A 23,998-nucleotide genomic window follows, 5' to 3' on the forward strand; every position below is an offset into this window, starting at 1 on the left:
TAAACATTAATAATAAAACAAAAATTCTCTGCAGGCCATGGAAAATACTGTGGGTGGTTCAATTTGGCCCTTAAGATGCCAATTTATGTCAGAAAACTGAGAGATATTAAAAACTGATAGAGATAAGTAGCAACCCAGGATTGTGGGCTGAGACAGACATTTAGAAGTTGAGCAGAGCAGAAAGCACCAGCAAAGGAAGATTGAGAAGGAGTAGCCTGTGAGGCACAAAATCAAACACAGTATCCTGTGGTGTCCTAGAAGGCAGGAGATATTTCATTGGGGGGGGGGGTAAGCTGTGTTCAGCGCTGCTTAGAGGTTGAATAAAATGAGGTTATGTGACCACTGAATTTGCCAAGGAGGCTCTCAGTGATTTGATAATAATTTCAGTGGAATGGCGAGGATGGAAGCTAGATCAGAATAGATTTTAGAGTAAATTTATGGTGTGAGAACAGGTGATTTTTTAAAAACCTTTAAAGCTTTTAAAGAAGATTTTCCTTGTGGAGGGAAGGGATAAGCAAAGGTATCAGTGGTCTTGGAGTTCATGACAGGAAGATCACTGTGGACAAGAAAGGCTTTTTTTCTAAGGGATGTGAGTGTTGAGCTGCGTTTTTGAGTATAAGTAGAATTTGGATCCAAAGAGTGGATTAAAGAGCATATTGAGTATCTCACAGCTGTAAAAAGAATGAGTGAGGTCTTGATGAACTGATAAAGATCGATTTAGGTGAAAAAAAGCAAGGTGCCTAAGAATGTGTATTGCATGCTCCCTTTTGTATAGAAAGAAGGGGAAGTAAGAGTATCTGAATATGATTACTTATTTTTCTAAACACACACACACACATACAGAAGAAAGATAAACCAGGAGTTACCATGTGGCTCCTGGGGTTAAGAACCCGACTAATATCCATGAGGATGGCCTTGCTCAGTGGGTTAAGGATTTGGCGTTGCTGCAAGCTGGGGTGTATGTCACAGGTGCAGCTCAGATTTGTGTTGCTGTGGCTATGATGTAGGCTGGCAGCTGCGGTGCAGTTCGAGCCCTAGCCTGGGAGCTTCCATATGCCCCAGGTGCAGCCCTAAAAAAAAGCAAAAAAAAAAAGATAAACCGGATGCCAATGAAGTAGTTACCTATGGGTGGTGAGTGGGAATGTGCTAGAAGGGGATGGGTTTGGGAATAGGACTTCTGTCTGTAAAGATTGACTTCATTCAAAAATAAAACTTACAAAGAAAGGATGAAATGGCAGATCTTGAAATTAAACACAAACAGAATCAAAAGGACCTAACTGTGTATATCAAGTTGATAACTATACAGATAAGTAAGTTAATACAAGTAACATTTGAATGTAGTACTCTGGTTTGTGTTGTTGTTTTTTGTATGTTTTTGTTTTGGCCATGACTGGAGCACATAGAAGATCCTAGGCCAAGGATCAGACCTGAGCTACAGCAGTGACAATGCTGAGTCCTTAGCTGCTGCGCCACCATGGAATTCCAATACTCTGGTTCTTTAGTGGGTATACTCTAAAGACAAAAAGAACTGCAAATAAATTTTATATTTTACTTATAGGTTTATTTTTAGTAAAAATATTGATGTAATTTTGAAACTTTTACAATCAAATAAGTAAATGTGTTAATGTTATTAGGAACCAAGATATTCACCATAAGAAAAGAGATACAGATATCAAATAACAGAAAATAAAGAGAAGCCCTATAATAATTCTGAATTGGAAATTTCAGTATGACAACATGATTTTTTTTTTTTTTTTTTTGGCCGTACCTGCAGTATGCAGAAGTTCCTGAGCCAGGGATCAAACCCACAGCATCTACCCAAACCAAAGCATGGACAACACCAGATCCTTGAGTCACTGGGCCATCAGAGAACCCTGACAACATGGTAGTCCTAGCTAGACCCTAAAGATGATCATTGAGTATACCTTAGTGTGCCCAGATCATGGCTTCTAAATGACCATTCCCCAACAGAGGAACTATGAGGACCCTTGAAGAAACAGCCAGTTATTCCAAGTCTGTGCCAGAGGAAGTACAACATCCTCAAAGGCTTATAAAATCATGTCAGAATAATAGAGGAGCTGGTTTGAAGGGGTTTCTACTGGCCAAATTTGTTACAACTTGAACATCAAGAAGAGTAAGAATAGTATTGGATTTTATCAGAGTGGATTAAAGAGGGAATCCTTAAGTCTATAATGACAGTAAAAAAGAAATAAAGAAGACCAGGGTGGGGGCTGGGGGGGGGATGGGCAAGAGGCGGGTATGGTCATAAGAGGGCACCATATCTGATCTAGAACTGTTCAGTATCTTGACTGTGATGATGGATAGACGAACCTACACATGTAATAAAATTGTGTAGAATTTACACACACAGGCACACACAAATAAATACAAGTCAAACTAGGAAAAAGCAAACAAGATAGGTGGATTGTATCAATGTCAATATCCTGATTGTGATATACTATAGTTTTGTAAAATGTTATGGTGGAGGGAAGATGGGCAAAGAGTACAAGGGATCTCTTGGTATTTCTTGTCTTTTCACGGCCACACCCAAAGCATATACTTATATTTCCGGAGAAGGGAGAGAGTACACTCTCCAGTTTATTTTATTTATTTATTTTTATTTTTATTTTTTTGGTTCTTTTTTTTTTTTAATTTTATTTTTTTATTTTCCCACTGTACAGCAAGGGGGTCAGGTTATCCTTACATGTATACATTACAATTACAGTTTTTCCCCCACCATTTCTTCTGTTGCAACATGAGTATCTAGACATAGTTCTCAATGCTATTCAGCGGGATCTCCTTGTAAATCTATTCTAGGTTGTGACTGATAAGCCCAAGCTCCCGATCCCTCCCACTCCCTCCCCCTCCCATCAGGCAACCACAAGTCTCTTCTCCAAGTCCATGATTTTCTTTTCTGAGGAGATGTTCATTTGTGCTGGATATTAGATTCCAGTTATAAGTGATATCATATGGTATTTGTCTTTGTCTTTCTGGCTCATTTCACTCAGTATGAGATTCTCTAGTTCCATCCATGTTGCTGCAAATGGCATGATGTCATCCTTTTTTATGGCTGAGTAGTATTCCATCGTGTATATATACTACATCTTCCGAATCCAATCCTCTGTCGATGGACATTTGGATTGTTTCCATGTCCTGGCTATTGTGAATAGTGCTGCAATGAACATGCGGGTGCATGTGTCTCTTTTAAGTAGAGCTTTGTCCGGATAGATGCCCAGGAGTGGGATTGCAGGGTCATATGGAAGGTCTATGTATAGATTTCTAATCCAGTTTATTTTATGATGCATTTATAAGAAAGGGAAATTAGAGGCCAGTCTCACTTATAAACATAGATATTTATTTTTTAATTGCCTCAGAGTCTCTTCCTTCCCAATTTAGAGTTTGTTTCTGGCATAAGGTTCTTGTAGGGGTTGTAGGGTTTTTTATTTTTATTTTTATTTTATTTTAATTTTTCTTTTAGTGGCCACACACGTGGCATATGGAAGTTCCCAGGCTAGGGGTCAAATCAGAGCTATAGCTGACGGCCTACATCACAGCTTGCAGTGGAGCAATGCCAGATCCTTAACCCACTGAATGAGGCCAGGGGTCGAACCTACATCCTCACAGACACTATGTTGGGTTCTTAACCTGCTGAGCCACAATGAAAACTCCTTTTTTAATTTTTATTTATTTATTTTTTAACTGAAATGTGTTCCTTAACTACTACCCGCTTTGGAGAAAGCTGAACCTGATATCCCCAGGGCACTGCTGGCTAGGAGTTAGTATCTGAAATCTGGCTCAGAGAAATGCTGTGTGAAGTCCTGGGCTTGTGCTGTGGCAGATGCTTAAACCTTGGTTGCCTACATCTTTGTCTGAGGAGGGTAAAATGGACCCCAAAACCTCCTTTTTCACTTCCAAGCGAATTAGGGTATGGGGAATAAAGAGTTGGGCAAGAAGGGACTGAGATAGGAAATGTACCACCAAGGCCACCAGAACGCTGGCTTTCATGATCACATTCTTACCAAAACTTATGGCGCAAACATGCCTCTGAAAGTGCACCCTTTTTTGATGAGGTTCCCTAACTCCCTCTTCGTGGCACAGAGAGGATCATCTAGATTGTTAACCCCTCTGGGTGAGCTTCTCAGCCTGAAGTCTGTACCTTCATCAGGGAGGTTCTAAAAGTAAAGCTTGGCTCCTATGCTGCTGTAACCTAGTTCCTCTTCCCCCCCTTCCCTAACGTTCTTGGCTATGACTAGAGTCTGGGGTCCCACTGCCTGTTTGTATAGACCCCCTCTACACCTTACCTCTGTCTTGTTGGTTTCCTTTGATTCATGATGGAATACAGAGCCAAGCTTATAGGAGAAAAATTAATGAACTAGTTACGGCATTGGAAACATGCTGCTTCTTGATTACTAACTTTGAGCTTGGAGGTAGGAGGTGAACTGTTTTCTCATCCAAAAGAGTTGTTTCATTTTATGCCGTTAAAAGGCATTGTAGCAAGTTCTGAGAATAAATGAACAATTTAGAGAATTTTGATTTCTTCTAGTCTTGGTTTGGATAGTGGTTGAGAGAGTGTGTGGTGCCTGAGGCTAAGCCACTGCGTGTTTCATTTTCATCTAAACCCCTACAATCTGCAGCCCTTCCCTTCACCTATAGGAATTAATTTGTTTTTCATGTTGCAGTATGGGTCTTACTCCTGGTGAGGCTTTCCACAACCATTCTATTTCCTTTGTGCTCACTCCTTTTTTTTTTTTTTTTGTCTTTTTAGGGCTGCACCTGCAGCATATGGCAGTTCCCAGGCTAGGTGTTGTTGACTCGGAGCTGTTCTGCCAGCCACAGCCACAGGCACAGCAACTCGGGATCTGAGCCTTGTCTGTGACATACACCACAGCTCATGGCAATGCCAGATCCTTAGCCCACTGAGCAAGGCCAGGGATTGAACCTTTGTCCTCATGGATGCTAGTCAGGTTCATTTCCACTGAGCCATGATGGGAACTCTTGTGTTCACTCTCTTAACTCTGTAAAGCTTAATTGCTTTTTACTGCTCTTTTGGTTTTGAGTATATGTTACTTGACACTATTTTGTATCTTCTCACAGGAAATGAGTCATCTGTTCCACTAGATTCTCTGCTTCCACAGCACAGGGATTGAGTCTTAGAGATCTGTATATTCCCTCATGGCACTTCACATGCCACCATGTACCACCTAACCATGATCAGAATAATCTGGTCATTCTACTCAGCAGAGCTGTTTAGAGTCCTTCTTGTAGGAGCTTGCAATCTCAGATGTGTACAGACAGACGTGGAGAAACCCCACACAGAGATGTGAATAAATGACCAGATATTTTCTCTGGGGGAGGCACAGGGTAGGAGGTCGAGCCCCCAGGGGGGAAAGATGGAGGGAAGTAAGCCCCTGGTTTTAATTTCATTTTTCTCCTCAATAAATGCCCTTCTCGCATCCTTGGTTTCTTTCCACAGAATCCTGCCATCAGCATCACTGAAAATGTGCTGCATTTCAAAGGTCTGTATCTGGGAAAATGTTCCGAACCCTCTACACAGTTAAAGAGGCATGGCAGTGTTTGCTTTTTGTTTTTATCTATTTATTTTATTCACTCTCTATTGATGCTTGCCTCTCTGATACTCTTGGGAGTAAACTAGATTGTTTTGAGATATATGATTAGAAAAGTTATTAATTTGTTTAACATCCTACTTTCCTCCAGAGAGACAGTAGATATAGTGAAAAAGTATCCTGGGCTAGAAATCAGATTTTTCTTCTTCTTCTTCTTTTATTTATTTATTTTTTTGGCTACACCAGCAGTATATGGACGTTCTCAGGCTAGGGATCAATTCAGAGCCTCAGCTGCGACCAACACCACAACAGCGGCAATGCCGGATCCTTAACCTCCTGTGCCACAGTGAGAACTCCACGAGATTTATCTTCTAGCTCTAACTCTGCAAATACCTCAGACAACTTATTGATTTCTCTAGACCAATAAAATGAGGATATTGGGTTATAATGTTTCTCAAACTTGAGTATCCATGGACCTGTGAACATATGTCCGCAGGATCTTCCAGGGCCATAGACCCTAGACTGAGAAACACGTTTAGGATTAAATATGGTCACTCTAAGTGGCCATTTGGCTCTGGGCAGCTGTGAATATAGTTGGAAACACAGCCACTGAACTTGTGTGGTAGTACTTGATCATAAGGTAGCCGTCCAGATGACCTACAGTATGCTTCCCTTTTTTTTTTTTTTGTCTTTTTAGGGCCACACCTGTGCCATATGGAAGTTCCCAGGCTAGGGGTTGAATCAGAGCTGTAGCTGCCAGCCTATGCCACAGCCACAGCAATGTGGAATCTGAGCCATGTCTTCGACATACACCATGGCTCACAGCAACGCTGGATCCTTAACCCACTGAGCGAGGTCAGGGATTGAACCTGAGTCCTCATGGATGCTAGACAGGTTTGTTAACTGCTGAGCCACAAAGGGAACTCCCACTGTAAGCTTCTTTTTGAAAATATTATAACCAAAGCAAAAAATGGAAATTTTCTTAATGAGACTTTGTAGCGCCCTGATGTACTTTCACAGATCAGTTTAGTAAATACTGCGCCCTAGGTGATAGCTAAAGCCTTTCCAACTCTGAGCATCTTTGCTTCTGTGAATCTGCCTCCATCGCCTTCCTCCTGAGTTCATCAGCACACTTTCTGCTATGCCTGAGAGGGTAGGCCTGGGTTCCTTGTTATCCAGTGGGGTGGGATTCTCCCTGCTCTCTCTCTCTGTTCTGCTTCCTTGGAATGTCATAAATAAGTGACTGGAGTTAGGAGAGACTGGAGTGTTTCTGCTTTACATGAGACTCTGTCTACCTTAGTATACTTTCATGAAAGCGGAGTCTGGCTTTTGTATCTGCTTTTCAAGGCGAGAGCAGTGGTGACAGTAGCCCAGATTTGGGGGGGAGCTAAACATTTGAAAGGAAGTTAAAATGATAAAAGTGTATCTTGCCACCTGGAGTATATGGACTGTCCTGCCTTAAGGAATTTATGGTCTTAGAGAACAATAGCCACCTGCAACACGTATCAGGCACCAGATAAGGAAAGATAATCCCACGAGGGAATCAAGTGACAGAATTAGAGGGCAGGGATGCCCCACAGTCACTGGCTCCTAGGCACGGCATCCGCTTGCTTTGGGGAAAGGAGTCATATCAAGGCGCAGGGATGGCTTAATGGTCATCCTGAGGACTTTACTCCTTGTTCCATTGGTCCTCTCTCTTAGGAATGAGCTGAGAACATTTTATTTCTCTTTTTTTGTTCCATTTGGGATGTGTTAAAGGAAGAGTCAGCTACTCTATCTTTTATCCCTGGGTGGAAGGTGTTGAATTCAGAGCTTGTTTTGAAACAGTCCAACATTTCCATGTGCCTTGTGACTTTTCTTAACTGCAGTCAAGATAATATACCCACTTGATTTTTCTCTGCTGTGGATTCAGAGCCAAGTAAATGTGAAAGTTAAATTTATATCTGTGTGTTACCTTTGTCTTTCCATACTCTTTCTCCTGCCTATTATTTGTACTGGCATCATTGAGGTCACATTCAAAGATTAAATTCTCTGGAACTGATCACTAGCAAGACATAAGAAGATAAACTTTTGTCCAGGATTTAGCTTATCTAGCTCTTGAGGAACTCTGCTCACAAGCCCCCCCCACCCCCGGCCCCATTTTGGCAGGACCATTAATATTTGCATATGCCTGAATGACCGGCCACCAAGCTTACGTTTGGATGGCCTTGCTCTGCTCAGGTTCCAATAACCCACATTTCTTTCTTTATAGCTCAGGGGCATGGTGCCAAAGGAGACAATGTTTATGAATTTCACCTGGAGTTCTTAGACCTTGTGAAGCCAGAGGTATGTTCTTTCCTTCCTCACTTTCCTTTCCATTTTAAGAAACAAATACTAGTAGTTTTGTGAAATGAGGAGCAAGGACTGTGGGAAAGAAGAAAATAAACCAAGCTAGAATATACTTCTTTTGTTTGGAATAGAGTCCAGATTTTAGCTGCAGAGAAAAAGGAAAGCTGGAGAACCTGGGATAAATCTGGGCCTTTCTGGCTCTGAGATTCTTAATAGTCAGCAGTGGTGTAAGGGGTAAAGAGCCTATCTTGGGCTGGCTTTGGAGGCAAAGGGAGAGGCCAGATAGAGGAATAAAGCCCCGGAGCAGCCTCTAAAAATCTGAGTTTAGTTGAAGAGACTCTGTAGTGAAAGACTCCTTGTGAAAAAGTTGAAACTGATCCCATACAGTTCTGGCCTTGATGCAGGCCTTTTAAAAACAATGCCAGAGGAGTTCCCACTGTGGTGCAGTGGGTTAATGATCTGGTGCCAGTGTGATCCTGGCACGGTGGGTTAAGGATCTGATGTTGCTGCAGCTGTGATGTAGGTTGCAGCTGTGGCTTCAGATTCGATCCTTAGTCTAGGAACTTCCGTATACCTCAGGCAGCTGAAAAATAAAGAAAACATTAAAAATTAAAAAAAAAAAAATAAAACAAGGCCAGAAACCATTGACTGTTTGAATTGTCATCTTCATGGGAGGAAGATTTGGAAGGTAATGTGCACTCAAGAAGATGGTTGGATATAGTTCCTCGAATGCTGTATCTGGGGGATGTGGATCTGATGGGACATTCATGCTGGTTGCTGCTAGGATAACCAGCAACTATCTGCCTTTCTTATCCTGTTTTCCCCGTGTCGTTCACTGGGGGAACCAGAGAAAGGCACAGCTATTCTTACATCAGCCCTTGGTCTAGATGTTTTCTTTGCCTCAGGACTTTTAGAAACAGAGGAGGAAGGGAAGTTAGCATACTCTGCAGCTTTTCTTTTTTTTTTTTGTCTTTTTGCTGTTTCTTTGGGCCACTCCCGTGGCATATGGAGATTCCCAGGCTAGGGGTCCAATCGGAGTTGTAGCTGCCAGCCTACGCCAGAGCCACAGCAACGCGGGATCCGAGCCGCGTCTGCAACCTACACCACAGCTCACAGCAACGCCGGATCGTTAACCCACTGAGCAAGGGCAGGGACCGAACCCTCAACCTCATGGTTCCTAGTCGGATTCGTTAACCACTGCGCCACGACGGGAACTCCTGCAGCTTTTCTCTATAGCCACACTGGTTTGTACAGTTTCAGGGGAGGGAGTGGGGGATGGGAGAGGGCATTCTCACATTTTCACTTTCTCTTCTAGCCGGTTTACAAACTGACCCAGAGGCAGGTAAACATTACAGTGCAGAAGAAGGTGAGTCAGTGGTGGGATAGACTCACCAAACAGGAGAAGCGCCCACTGTTTTTGGCCCCTGACTTTGATCGTTGGCTGGACGAGTCTGATGCAGAAATGGAGCTCAGAGCCAAGGTCAGTAAGGACCTTAGGATCTAGACAGAAGTCATGAGGAACCAAAGTTGTTGGGGCCACCTCAGATATCTATTAGGATCTGATAAAATAAGGACAGAGTTGTAAATTCACTGAAAGACCTGGGGATATGGTTTTATAGAAGTACTTACTGGTCATGCATTTTGTGGACTTTCCTGCACTTGGGAATTGTTTGGCTTTTTTCTCATGATTAGACTCATGATTAGACTCGGGTGATGAGTTTTGGGATGTAGCCCACAGAGGTAAAATGCCATTCTTATCATGTCATGTCAAGGATATATGTACGGGCAACGTGACTTCTCACTGTTGATATTAATCATGATCATCTGGCTGAGGTAGTTTTTGGCAGGTTTCTCCACTGTAATGTTACTCTTCTCCTTTCTTTACTCTTCAGAAGGAAGTCACTATTCATTGTTCACGCTTAAGGATTTAGGAGTTATACTTCCCATCCTTAGGGTGGACTGTATACTTTACTTGGAATTCCTCTGCATGGGAGATTTTTCTATTCTCTCTCAGTTATTTACTCAATCATTTATTTATATCACTACAGACTCATGAATATTTGTTTTATAGTTTGTGTTATAATCCAATACAATGTTATTTATTTTTTTGCTCAAATTTTGTTTCACCTTTGGCCATCTGCAGCTCTTGCAGTTGGTTCACATATTCCTTTGACGCAGCTCCATCATCATGGGGCTTTTTTTAAAAACACATCCTTGATATCCAACACTTTAAGCTGCTCCAGGTTTATCTCCTATATTCTCTGCTCTGTTCTTTTTATTGGAGAATGGTAGTGGAAACCAAGGGCTCTAGGTATGCTCATTGCTACTGGGGTGTCACTGCTTCTAAGCCCTCTCAGCTGACAGAAATGTATGTGTGGATACTACCCTATGCATATGTGTGTGTCTGTAAATATTTCCACATATATCCATCTGTATCTATATGAACCTGATATAAGTTCACACTGATGTTGGAGGCATGATTTTAACTTCCGGGCAATTATACTATAGAAATCTTAAATAATAAAATAGCAGTCTATTTCCTGCCTTGATTTTCTGTTTTGTTTCTACAACCATGACACAGTTTTTGGATGTGTTTTCTAGCTCTAAGATTTTTAAGACTGCCCTATTTGTAGTTTGGAAGCTAGTTGATTGGTTTAATTCTGTGAGCACTGGATGGGCATTCTGGCATGCCAGTGCTGCCTGGTAATGAAGAATCAGGCTTTTTGGCACCATGAGCTAGGACGTTTTCCCCAGTGAAGCACGAACACAATTGGAGGAGGAGGTGGCTTTGAGGGAATCAGATCACTTATCCAGAATATGGACTTCAGCAGGCATCTAGGAATTCTAACTTATGTTCTTGAAAAACTTTTGTCCAAATTCTAGGAAGAAGAACGCCTAAATAAACTAAGACTTGAAAGCCAAGGCTCCCCTGAAAGTAAGTTGCCCCTGCTGCTATAGTCGTTGCCAGTTAACTTGTGATAGAGATGGGGGTGTGGATGAATGTGATCTGGCAGGAGTGCTTATCTTGTGTAGGTGAATTTATGAGAGATCCTTAATGTCCAGAATCAGCCTTATTTTTAATGTTTCCCTTCTGTTGGAGGCCTAACATCTTCTGAGTAGGTTTATGTATCACAGTGGAAGAACCTCGGTCTCCTGGACTGGACTAGATAGGGTGATAGGTGGCATCAGGTCCTACACAGATGTGGAAATTACTGCATGAGTCCACAGCTATACTTCTTCCAGCCTGGTGTTTTTGTTCCAACTGAGATCCTAAGGGCTGTGGTTGTCAGCCTTAAAGATGGATAGTATTCTGTATAGTCCTGCTGTTCATTAATCTTTAAAAAGTCCAGTTCTGTTTTTATCTGGCCAAGCCAGAAGCTCTATAAGTGTATTACCTTCTGGGTTTCATAGGTTAAATTCAGCAGCTATCTTAAATTCATCTGTATGGAGAGCGATGTACCTAGGCCCTTGAGATGTGGAGCCAGTGAATCCATCATAGCACCTGTGCCTAGAGAACTTCTCTTCTAGTAGGAGGACCATACAAAACTAGTGCTGAAAAGCAGAATAAAATAAGCATTCCCCATATGTCCTAAATCAAACTTTTTTAAGTTTTAGTGGCATTTATTTACTTATTTGTCATGCTATAAGTAGGGAAGGGGAAAGTTTTAGAGCAGCGTTCTTTTCTTTTTTCTTTTTTCTTTAAATGGCTGCACCTGAGGCATGTGGAAGTTCCCGGGCCAGGGATTGACCTGCTATGGCAACGCTGAATCCTTTAACCTACAGAGCCAGGTTGGGTATCAAACCTGTGCCTCTCCTTTGACCTGAGCCACTGTAGTCAGATTCTTTAACCTGCTGTGCTACAGTGGGAACTTTTAGAGCAGTGGGGTTTTTTTCTCTTGTCTTTTTAGGGCCGCAGCTGCGGCATATGGAGGTTCCCAGGCTAGGGGTCAAATTGGAGCTGTAGCCGCCAGCCTACACCAGAGCTACAGCAATGCGGGATCCGAGCCACGTCTGCATCCTACACCACAGCTCACGGCCACGCTGGATCGTTAACCCACTGAGCAAGGCCAGGGATCGAACCCACAACCTCATGGTTCTTAGTTGGATTTGTTAACCACTGTGCCATGATGGGAACTCCCTAAGAAAAAAATTTTAATTAAGTGTTGTTACAAGTCTGACTTTTTTGGTTCTCTAGGATAAAGCTGCTTTTTCTTTTTTCTTTTTAGGGTCATACCTGTGGCATATGGAAGGTCCCAGGCTAGGTGTTGAATTGGAGCTACAGCTGCTGGGTTACACCACACTCATAGCAACACAGGATCTGAGCCATGTCTGCCACCTACACCACAGCTCATGGCAACGCTGGATCCTTGAGTGAGACCAGGGATTGAACCCATGCCCTCATGTATCCTAGTCAAGTTTGTTGCCACTCAGCCATGACGGGAACTCCTAAAGCTGCTTTTTTTTTTTTTTTTTTTTTTTTTTTTTTTAGCTTTTTAACTTTTTAATTTCTTGGTTAGTTTATATGTTATATTTTACTTGTGTTGCTCCTTCCCCTCCACCATTTTCTTTTATTATTCTTCCTTTCCTTCCTTACTTCTTTCTTTTTGCTTTCTTTCTCTTTTTTCTTTTTTTGTTTGTTTGTTTTGTGAAGAACTGCAGAGTTGTTTTTTTTTGTTTGTTTGTTTTGTCTTTTTTTGCTATTTCTTGGGCCGCTCCTGCGGCATATGGAGGTTCCCAGGCTAGGGGTTGAATCGGAGCTGCAGCCACCAGCCTACACCAGAGCCACAGCAACGCTGGATCCGAGCCATGTCTGCAACCTACACCACAGCTCACGGCAATGCTGGATCGTTAACCCACGGAGCAAGGGTAGGGACCGAACCCGCAACCTCATGGTTCTTAGTTGGATTCGTTAACCACTGCGCCACGACGGGAACTCCGAGGGCAGCATCGTGTCCTAACCATCTTCGAATCTCATTAGTGCTTCTCATATTATTTTTCACATTTTAGGTGTTCAGTTAATCCTTGGTTGGATATATGACCAAATATTAGAATTTTTAAATTACTGTTCTCTCTTTGAGCTAGTTTGCCCAGCATAACCTAAAAAAAACTCTAGAGAGGAGGAAACTATAGATTATATTAAGATGACATGAGCAAGAGCTGAGTACAGCTTTACTTCCTTTTAATGCCTCCTAGGCCAGTCAGTCATTCTTTGCCAGGAGTAATTTTTCCTTTTCCTTCATGGATTTATTATATTTCTGTACTTACCCTTCAAGGCTGTGAGGAGAAAGACCACTGAAAATATACCTTGGACTACAATGTCCTTCATGATTTTTCCTTATCTGTTTCTCTATGGGACCAAGAACCCTGGCTGGTGCAGACCTGGGGCAGTTATTTGTGGGGGAGCTTAGGGCACCCAAGTAGGAAGAAGGGATGCAGTCATCCAAGTATGCCTTAGACAGCCCTCTCCTGCTGGGACTACTGCTTTTAACAGCTTACTGCCTTGCTTTGCTTTTCAGCTCTTACAAGCTTGAAGAAAGGATACTTGTTCATGTATAATCTAGTGCAGTTCTTGGGATTCTCCTGGATATTTGTCAACATGACTGTGCGGTTGTTTATCTTGGGAAAAGGCAAGTACAAATTTCAAGGCTGGTTTTCTTTTTTCAGTAGTTTGGCTCACCATTCACTAAATGTAACACTCTCTGCCTTGGGTGTTAATGATAACCCCCCATATTTACATAGCACTTCGTGTCTGTCATTGTACTTTCACATCTCTTACTTTCCATGGCCTTGTGAAAATGGCAGGCTGGATATTCTGTCCATTCTTCCAAGGTGAGTAAACAGGCTTGGACATGGTCAAAGAAATGGTCCACATCTACACAGCTAGCCAGGGGCACATCTTGGACCAGCATCCCTTTCTTACTCACTGCTTGATAGTTCATTTATAACTAAATAAATTGATGTGATACTCCCAGTGTCAAAGTTAATACAAGTCCTAAAGGAATCTCACCCCTTTGGAGCCCAGATAGACTAAATAGACTCTTCTAAAACTGAATGAAAAGACCATCATAAAGATATTAGTTCTTGCTAAATTAATGTATATGTTTAACAGAATTCTGGCCAAAGTAAATGACAACAGAACATGTTTGAGAATGTGATCTTAAGTATTCTGAAATTTTATTGTGAACAATAAATAGATAATAAAATTTGAAGGAAGAAAGTAATAGGACAGGGCTTTTTCTAATATGGAAGAATGATAATTAAAATAATAATAGAGCAGATTAGGTGGCTCAGAAATAGCCCTTATATTACACACACACACACACACACACACACACACACACACACGACACATACATAGTTAGTTAGTTTTTGCTTTTTAGGGCTGCTTCCATGGCACATGGAGGTTCCCAGGCTAGGGGTCTAATTGGAGCTACAGCTGCTGGCCTACGCCATGGCCACAGCAATGCAGGATCCGAGCTATGCAACCTCATGGTTCCTAGTTGGATTCATTTCCCCTGCACCACAGTGGGAACTCCATACACATACATATTTGTATATAATAAAAAGGAATCATGAATGAATGGAAAGGGAAATAATAGTCTAATAATTTTTTGATTGGATGGGAAATCTAATAATGTTTCCAAAGGGAGTTCCTGTTGTGACTCAATGGTAATGAACCCAATTGGTATCCACGAGGATGTGGCCTCAATCCCTCGTCTTGCTCACTGGGTTAAGGATCTGGTATTTTCTTGAGCTGTGATGTAGGTCACAGATGTGGTTTGGATCCTGTGTTGCTGTGGCTATGGTCTAGGTTGGCAGCTGCAGCTCCGATTTGACCCCTAGCCTGGGAAATTCCATGTGCCATAGGTACATCCCTAAAAAAAGGCAAAAAATAAAAAATAAAATAAAAAAGTAATGTTTCCAGAGAAAATTGGTTAATTTTGGGAGGCAGAGAATCTGTTTGACTCTTCTCCTCCAAATGTATACAAAAATAAATCCCCCCAAAGGATTTAAGAGTCATATATTAAAAAGTTGAGTCAATAGAAAATGTAGGTAAATATTTATAAAAATCACAAGTGAAGGGATAGGGCTTTCTAAACTTAAAAGTAATAGAAGAAATCTTAAAGAAAAAGGTCAATATATATGACTACATAAAATGCCTAAATTCCTATATACCTGAAAACATCCAGCCAAAACAGCATTAAAGATTAAGAGCATACTGAATTGAGCAAAGTGGGGATGGAGGGTTGGTGGAAAATTGCAACAAATATCTGCAAGGGTTGGTTTTTTTACATATAAAGAACTTGTACAGATTGATTTTAAAATGTGGAAACTCCACCTGATAAATAAAAGATATGTATCGGCAGTTCGTAAGAGGAAATAAAACTTAATTCAACATACAGCTAAATTTTTAGCTCAGTAATGATGATAGAAATGAAAAATAAGTATTTATGAATTTTGCAAAGTTATAAAAGACACCTAATTTAAGACAAGATATGCTAAAATAAATGCAACGTGGCTATTGGGAGGCTATCTACGTACAGGAACTCTTTTAGAAAATCATCTTGCAAAGTCCATCAAGAACCTTAACTGTTTATATCCTTGATCTTGGTTATTTCACTTCCAGAAATCTGTTCTAAAGAAATAATTGAGGATTTTCCTGGTGGCCTAGTGGGTTAAGGATTTGATATTGTCACTGTGACATGAGTTACTGCTGTTGTGTAGGTTTGATCCTTAGCATGGAAACTTATGCATGCCATAGATGTGGCAAAAAAAAAAAAAAAAAAAAAAGGCAAAAAAGAAAGAATGAATTGAAACTACAAGAAAAGCGTTTTTAAAAAAAATATATAATGGCATTATTTATATTAGTGACAAATTAGACACTACCTAAATGTACATCAGTGAAGGATTGCTCTAGATTGTTCACTCAGTAGAATGTTGTGAAGCAAATGTGAGTATTTAAAGAGTTTGTAAAAATATGGAAAAATACTTATGATAGACTAAAAAGGAAATATAAATTTGTTCTTCCAGTTTTCTTAAACTAATATGAAAAGAAAAGAACTGAACAAATAAATGTGAAATGATTGGAAAAAAAGACACTGCTTTCAAATAGTTTGAATGGACGATACATAATTTTTTTTTTTCTTTGTCTTTTTGCCTTTTCTAGGGCCGCTCCCTCGGCATATGGAGGTTCCCAGGCTAGGAGTCTAATTAGAGCTGTTGACGCCAGCCACAGCAAGGCCAGGGATCGAACCCGCAACCTCATGGTTCCTAGTCAGATTCATTAACCATTGCGCCATGACGGGAACTCCACATAATTTTTTTCTTTATTTTGTAAAGTAAATATGAGAAATATTAGAAAAAGTAGAAGCACAATGGAAAATATAAACTCTATTTAAAAAGGAAGAAATCCTGTAGACTGTTTTATTCTTCAGTCCTAAATTTTGCCATCTGAGGTTTGTGAGGTGAATTGTAGTTAGCTCCAGAATCATTTGAAAGAAGGGCCTATTGTTTTTCCAGCCTGCTTAATTAACACCTTGGAATTCTACAAGGCACAGTAGTAGACTAGTGAAAAACTTCTTGGAGTTCTTGCTGTGGCACAATGGGATTGGTGGTGTCTTGGGAGCTCTGGGAAGCATGTTCCATGCCCGGCACAGTGGGTTAAGGATCTGACATTGCTGCAGCTGCAGGTTAGGTGGCAACTGCAGCTCAGATCTGATCCCTGGCCCTGGTCCTCCATATCTTGGACAGCCGAAAAAAAAAAAAAAAAAAAAAGAATTCTCAAATGCCTATTATCTTATAATCTTGTGTAACTAGACATCTACAGATGAGGTACTTAAAGAAACAGAGGAAGTCTCAGACAGGTCTCAGACCTGTAGTTCTTAGTAGTATGGATTTATCGCAAGTCCCATGGAATGAATAGGGACATTCAAATACATAAATAATTTACTTAACCTAATATAGTTGGGTTGATTCTATAAGTTCCTCTGTAAGCCTGCTGGCAGTTAGGTGATCCAGTCCAAAAGCTTCTAAGTTATTTGGGTCATATGTTTAAGCTGCCTGGATTTGTAATTTCTATTTTGGTTCTGAGCCCCTTCCCAACTACCTAGTGGAATGGAGCTGCTGGTTTAATTCTTCCTTTATCAGTCCTCAAAGCTCTAGTAAGGACCTCGGGCCTGGTTGGTACCCAGGGACATAGCTGGGCCTTTGCAACTCATTTTGAATAAAGGGTGTTGATTAATGGCAAATTCCACACACCTGTTTTTTTCATGTAAACATGTATATGCTAAACTTCTTATGCTAAGGAAATAGCAAACCGTTGGGCTTATTTAGCAACTCTTGTTTGTCTCTCTGTTAAGTGTTACTTTTTTATTAAATAAATAAAAAATTTTTTCTAGTTATAAAAATGTGTTAATTACTGAAAAACTTAAGTAAAACAAAACAACTCTACCATAATCCCATCTATCAGAGCAACAAATTCATGGCACCTTGTTGTATATCTTCCTAACCCAAATAACTTCCTTGGGAGCAGTTCCTAAAATGAAATTATGAGATTAAAGGGCAGATTGTTTTTAAGGATTGATGTATGCTGCTAGAAAGAGTATACTGTCTTATACTACCACTATTTAAATCCATATCCATTAATATATGAGTGCCTTTTAGTACTTTGAAAAAGTTTTTTCAAATCATAAAAGTAAATGGACTGATTTTAAAAAGTTTGAAAGATGGGAGAAAACTAGTAGGGAAGAGGTGTAGGGGGGATGGAAGGGGAGGTGAGTAAGCCATTGTCCATCACTGTTAATATTTCCATATATTTCCTTTTAGTCTTTTTCCTCCTGCAGTTAAAAATTATAATTATACTGTGTGTACAGTTTTGCATCTTTTAAAAACAGTATTATAAGCATGTTAATATTATTAATGTTCTTTATCAGTTTAGAAATCAGATTTCTATTCCTGAATTGAAACAAGGATGAATTTTCCATAAAACAGAAGCAAAGCAATGTGATTTAATTTTTATTTATCCAATGCTAAATCTTTTTTTTTTTTTTTCTTTTCTAGGGCCGCTCCCGCGGCATATGGATGTTCCCAGGCTAGGGGTCTAATCGGAGCTGTAGTCGCCGGCCTACGCCAGAGCCACAGCAACGAGGGATCCAAGCCGCGTCTGCAACCTACACCACAGCTCAGGGCAACGCCGGATCCCCAACCCACTAAGTGAGGCCAGGGATCAATCCCGAAACCTTATGGTTCCTAGTTGGATTCATTAACCACTGAGCCACGACGGGAACTCCTCCAATGTTAAATCTTAAGTCACAGTTCTCTAGTTCAGTATAGCGGAGAACCTCATTTTTCAAAGGTAATTTGTTCAAGGAATTAAAAAGTGAATCCCCTTAAAAAGGATACCAGAATTTCACTGTAAATGGTGACAAAGATATTTGATTGGGGTTTTGTCTTGACAAAGGGACATTTAAAATTATGAATAAATTTTTTATCTTACATATAGAAAAATTTAACTTGTAATTTTGCATTAATTCTTCAAAGAAAGGGATTAGTCAAGTTTTGAACTTACTTATTGGTGGAATTTTTCTGGCACAATTATATAGTAACACGTATGTGTACCATTCTTCATTTCACATTTAACTTTGTAGCAAGATTTTAAAGTGGATCATCTTTGCAAAAATAGCAGAAGATATCTTCAGTCTTCACAAGGGCCTCTTTTATTCATTTGGTATTTAAACTGTACTCTTTTGAGGTACCTGCAGTGTCATTTTTATTGGTAACTTGCCTAACTCTGCCACTTCTCAGAGGCACTAATTGTATTTCATAGGCCAGGAGATAAGAATCCACAATCTTCTTCAATGTATGGGATGAAGAATTGTCTTTCCCAGAATGTTAGTGGTGCCCTGACTGAGAAACACTGCAGAGAAGAATGTAGGAATGCAGGATGTCAAATGAAGATCAGTATGAAAAGTAAAACATACTAAGTTATGGACCACTCCAAATTGATGCACATTTGTTGACCTCATATAAGCAGTAACTATTTAAATTGTTATATAATATTCCATGTAGTAGATACACTATAGTTTACTTAAACTTTCCATACTCTTAGGTTTAGGCTGTTTCTACATTAATGCACTTAGAAATATGTAGTATTTCACAGAACAGACTTTGTTGCTAAAGATTTTTTTGGTTGCTTTTTAAGGCTGTACTGTTGGCATATGGAAATTCCTAGGCCAGGGGTTGAAGCAGAGCTGTAGCTGCTGATCTGAGCTGGTCTCTGACCTATACCACAGCTCACGGCAATGCCAGATCCTTAACCCACTGAGTGAGGCCAGGGATTGAACCCCCATCCTCATGGGTACTAGGCAGGCTCATTACCACTGAGCCATAATGGGAATTCCCTCATTTTTTTTTTTTTTTTTTTTTTTTTTTTTTTTTTTTTTTTTTTTTTTTTTTTTTTTTTTTTTTTTTACATGAGCCATAATGGGAATTCCCTCATTTTAGATTTTTTAGTTAGGATAGGTTTGCAGAATAAGAATAGGATTAAATATGTAGATTCAATTAAGTTTTCTGAAAATTTTATTCAGTACTTTTACACTTTTGAATTTATTTATGATTGTATAATCTTTGAGATTATTTTATTATTTTATTTTACTTTTTGTCACACTCACAAAATATAGAAGTTCCCAGGCCAAAGATTGAATCTGAGCCACAGTTGTGACCTATGCCACAGTTGTAGCAGTGCTGAATCCTTTTAACTCTCTGTGCTGGGCTGGGTATTGAACTGCTGCCTCCACAGCGACCCGAGCCACTGTAGTCAGATTCTTAACCCACTGCACCATAGTGGGAACTCCAGTTTTTGAGATTTTAAAAGGCTAGATTGTATTCAGTATACGTGACACAGTTTTAGCTTTAAATTAAATGAGATAATGGATCTGAAAAGAATTATTGTGCTTGATAAATAGATTTTTCAGCATATAGTAACTGAGTGAAGTCTAGGTATACTTTTTTTCCTTGCCTTTTAAAATTGAGAAGGGCATACAGAGTTTATGTGTGAATTGTCTGGTAACCAGTAGAATTTATTATTCAGGTCCACAGAAGCTTGTGCCCCTCCAGCTTAGTTGGTTAGTGAACTTGAATCTGTCTGGTTGTTTATTATACTTTTCCTAAAATTTATTTTGTGTACAGAGTTACCTAGTTTGCAAAATCATTCTCTTGGAGTTTGCCAATTGATTTACCCTCAATGTGTATTTGCCCCGTAGAATCCTTCTATGACACGTTCCACACCGTGGCTGACATGATGTATTTCTGCCAGATGCTGTCAGTTGTGGAAACTATCAATGCAACAATTGGAGTCACTAAGTCACCAGTGATACCTTCTCTTATCCAGGTATTGAACAGTTGAGTTTGAGGGTGGGGAAATGAAAGATTTCAATATTTATTTAGTAGGTATCCACATTTTGCTGAGACATCTCAATTAGTAAAAATATGTATTTGTATAGGAATTTTTCTTATCAGGAGGGAAAACTTGAAACAGGGATATTTTCTAAAGCAGAGTTTTGCCATTTCAGGTCTGTTTCATTGTTTATGATATCTTCATGAAATCACAACATTATAAAAAGAGCTTTAAAATCAGGATTTTCAGGCAGGAGTGGAAAACTCTACCGTCAGTCTTCTTAGATAGGGATGTGCATGGCCTCCTCCCACCTTGGGCTGATGAAGGTGATGTGATACTTAGGAACCCTTTTCACTTTGGACTTTCTTCCATCAATGAAGGTGGCTCTTTTGCCTCCTGTAGGGAGTTCGCCCCCCTCCCCCCTGCCCTGCCGCCCAAGTATATCTACATTGTTTCCTAATATTTGGAAGATTGCTATTAGGAATGGGGTGTCAAAGCCTGTGGGCCTCCTTGCCTTGTTTTCTAGCTATGCAATTACACATTATTAAATACCATTCACCCAGACTGAGGGGAAACCAGCTGACTGTTAGTTAGTCTCTTCGGGATCCTGTTTTTATAGTTCAGCCCTTTTCTGGCTACCAGCACTGGCATTTTGATAGTATCAATTGCGTGGTTAAGATTGTTATTATAATAGACCTGGTATTTCTATGTTTTCTGTTTTTGTTTAGTTTAAAAAATTAAAGGGTATAGTGAATGATCCACTGATAGGAAATAATGTTTTTTTTTTTTTTGGTATATCAAAGAAGCATCAGGGTAGAATTTCTAGGGCAAGATAAAAGGGACAGTTTTGGTGTCATCACATCACATGGCTCCAGGGAGTGCCATTCGTGTAGGAATACAATGCAAATGAAGCCTTCTAGAGTTGGGCAGTGCTGTGTGAGTCAACATGGATGAATCTTGGGAGTTGAGCAAGAAGCAAGTCAGAGTATAATACGTAGAGCATGATTTCAGAAAGTTTAAAAACAGGCAAAACGAAACAGTGTTGTTGAGGAATATATACATAAGCACTAAACCTATAAAGATAAGCAGTAGAATATTTTACACAAGATAGTAGATACCTATGGGGTGAGGGGGTGCCACACTGGTCATGTTGTTTCTCAGCTTGAGTTATTTGTATGCAGATGTTCACTTGGCAGTATTCTTTAAACTGTGTATGAATGTGTGTGTATTACACATGTCTGTCCAGAAAGACTGGCTTGGGCACTTTAATTTGTTCTAAATTGTTCTCAGTCTTTTTCTATTTACCTTGGATTCAGTGGGTTAGGCTTCAGATAACTCATTTATCTGTTGGTTTTTTAAAAATATATTTTTGAACTTGTTTCTCTCCTTTGGGTCCTTTGAATAGCTTCTTGGAAGAAACTTCATTTTGTTTATCATCTTTGGCACCATGGAAGAAATGCAAAACAAAGCTGTGGTTTTCTTTGTGTTTTATATATGGAGCACAATTGAAATTTTCAGGTGGGTAGAAATGCCAGGATGCTGTTTGAGTGCTTCTCCCACTCTGGAGCAGCTCTTTGCTTGAGAGAATTGCTATCTTACTCAGAGTCTCATTTGATTTGAGATTAAGGTTCCCTGTGTGGAGAGTTCTACCTGCAGCTATGTGCTCTGCAAAGGGGAAGCAGAGTTGTTTTTTTTTTTTTTTTAAAGTGGTCAATGGATCATAATACCAGCCTGAGTACTGAGGAGCAGAGGGAGAAGTCCAGAGAAATGAAAGGCCCTTCTTATCCTTCAGGAGCTTATCTTGGAAAGAGAGGACTCATTCACAAGGAAAAATTCTTGAAGGGGTTGAAGGAGAATCCCAGGTTGGATGGAACTAGTGAAGACCAGCCTTCAAGAAGGAATGATTAAAAAACAACAACAACAACAACAAAAAAACAACAACAGAGTTCCCGTCGTGCCGCAGTGGTTAACGAATCCAACTAGGAACCATGAGGTTGCGGGTTCAGTCCCTGCCCTTGCTCAGTGGGTTAACGATCCGGCGTTGCTGTGAGCTGTGGTGTAGGTTGCAGACACGGCTCGGATCCCGCATTGCTGTGGCTCTGGCGTAGGCTGGTGGCTATGGCTCTGAATAGACCCCTAGCCTGGGAATCTCCATGTGCCTCGGGAGCGGCCTAAGAAATAGCAAAAAGACCAAAAAATAAATAAATTAAAAAAAAAAAAAAAAAAGGAATGATAGGAGAGTTCCCACTGTGGTGCAGTGGGTTAAGAATCTGACTGCAGTGGCTTGGGTCACTTCAGAGTAGGGGGTTTGATCCCCAACCCAGCACAGTGGGTTAAAGGATCTGGCATTGTCACAGCTGTGGTGTATGTTGCAGTTGCCGCTTGGATTTAATCCCTGGCCCAGGAACTTCCATTTGTTGTGGATGTGGCCATTAAAAAAAAAAAAAAAAAAGGAATGATAGAAATTAATCTTTTACTGTAAGGCGACTGAAGTTTGAATTGACCTCTTCTCTGATTCTTCCATTCTCAGTTATCAATAGAAGAAATATCACTTAAAGATCTACTTGGAGTTCCCTTTGTGGCTCAGCAGTTAACGAACCCGACTAGGATCCATGAGGATGCGGGTTTGATCCCTGGCTTTGCTCGGTGGGTTTGGGGATCTGGCATTGCTGTGAGCTGTGGTATAGGTTGCAGACATGGCTCGGATCCCATGTTGCTGTGGCTGTAGCCTGGGAACTTCCATATGCTGCAAGTGCAGCCTTAAAAAGCAAAAAAAAAAAAAAAAGAAAAAAAAAGATCCAGTTAAAGGAGATATCTTCTCTACCAGACCGTACATATTCCATACTTTTTTTCCCCAGTCACATAGAGCATTAGTTTTGTAAACTGACTCCTCAGCTCTAGGTTTGGTGGTATTTTGGTAAGGTTGACAGTTGAAAAGGGAGAACAGGCATTTGCAGCCCTAGATTATGTCTGTATTCCATGGCACCCAGCGTACACTTTAATCTACTTAACACAAAGGTGAAAGAGATTATAGGTACTTAATATTCACTTTCACTGTTTCAGAAGAAACTGATTTTTTATGTTATCTCTTTTTAAATAGAGGATGCTTGATTATAGATTAGAGGTCGTTTGTATACTTTAATTTTGGTAATGTTTGTTTACGCAGAGATAAACTATCAAAGCATCTGTCGTCTTTACCTACTTGGAACATAGATCAGAACTAGGAATAAAGTCAAAAAGCTTCTGAGCATCTGTTCCATCTACTGAACTTTTTCTTTTTCTTTTTTTTTTTTTTGTCATTTTGTCTCTCAGCATATGGAGTTCCCAGGCTAGGGGTCCAATCGGAGCTGTAGCCACCGGCCTATGCCAGAGCCACAGCAACGAGGGATCCGAGCCGCGTCTGCAACTTACACCACAGCTCACAGCAACGCTGGATCGTTAACCCACTGAGCAAGGGCAGGGACCGAACCCGCAACCTCATGGTTCCTAGTCGGATTCGCTAACCACTGCGCCACGACGGGAACTCCTTTTTTTTTTTTTTTTTTTTTTTTTTTTTTTTTTAATAAGAGTTGCAAAGTTTATTTCAGGTTCTCTCTTGGGTTTTTTTGTATTTTTTTTTCTTTTTTGCCACACAGGCAGTATGTGGGAATTCCTAGAGCAGGGATTGAAGCTACGCCGCACAGCAGCAACCAGGGCCACAGTGGTGAGAACG

At 40.3% G+C, this 23,998-nt stretch overlaps 1 protein-coding gene across 1 annotated transcript in view; it reads left to right on the top strand.

Moving 5' to 3' along the window:
• Nucleotides 1–23,998, top strand: part of HACD3 (3-hydroxyacyl-CoA dehydratase 3) — a 41,778-nt gene that overhangs the window by 10,497 nt on the left and 7,283 nt on the right. The window contains exons 2-8 of the mRNA XM_003121729.4: nt 5,474–5,516; nt 7,816–7,889; nt 9,208–9,372; nt 10,776–10,827; nt 13,409–13,519; nt 20,153–20,280; nt 21,692–21,804. Coding sequence (XP_003121777.2) covers nt 5,474–5,516; nt 7,816–7,889; nt 9,208–9,372; nt 10,776–10,827; nt 13,409–13,519; nt 20,153–20,280; nt 21,692–21,804 — 686 coding nt within the window. The remainder of the gene's footprint in view (nt 1–5,473; nt 5,517–7,815; nt 7,890–9,207; nt 9,373–10,775; nt 10,828–13,408; nt 13,520–20,152; nt 20,281–21,691; nt 21,805–23,998) is intronic.

Source organism: Sus scrofa, chromosome 1, assembly GCF_000003025.6.
Source record: "Sus scrofa isolate TJ Tabasco breed Duroc chromosome 1, Sscrofa11.1, whole genome shotgun sequence".
NCBI classification, from domain to species: Eukaryota; Metazoa; Chordata; class Mammalia; order Artiodactyla; family Suidae; genus Sus; species Sus scrofa.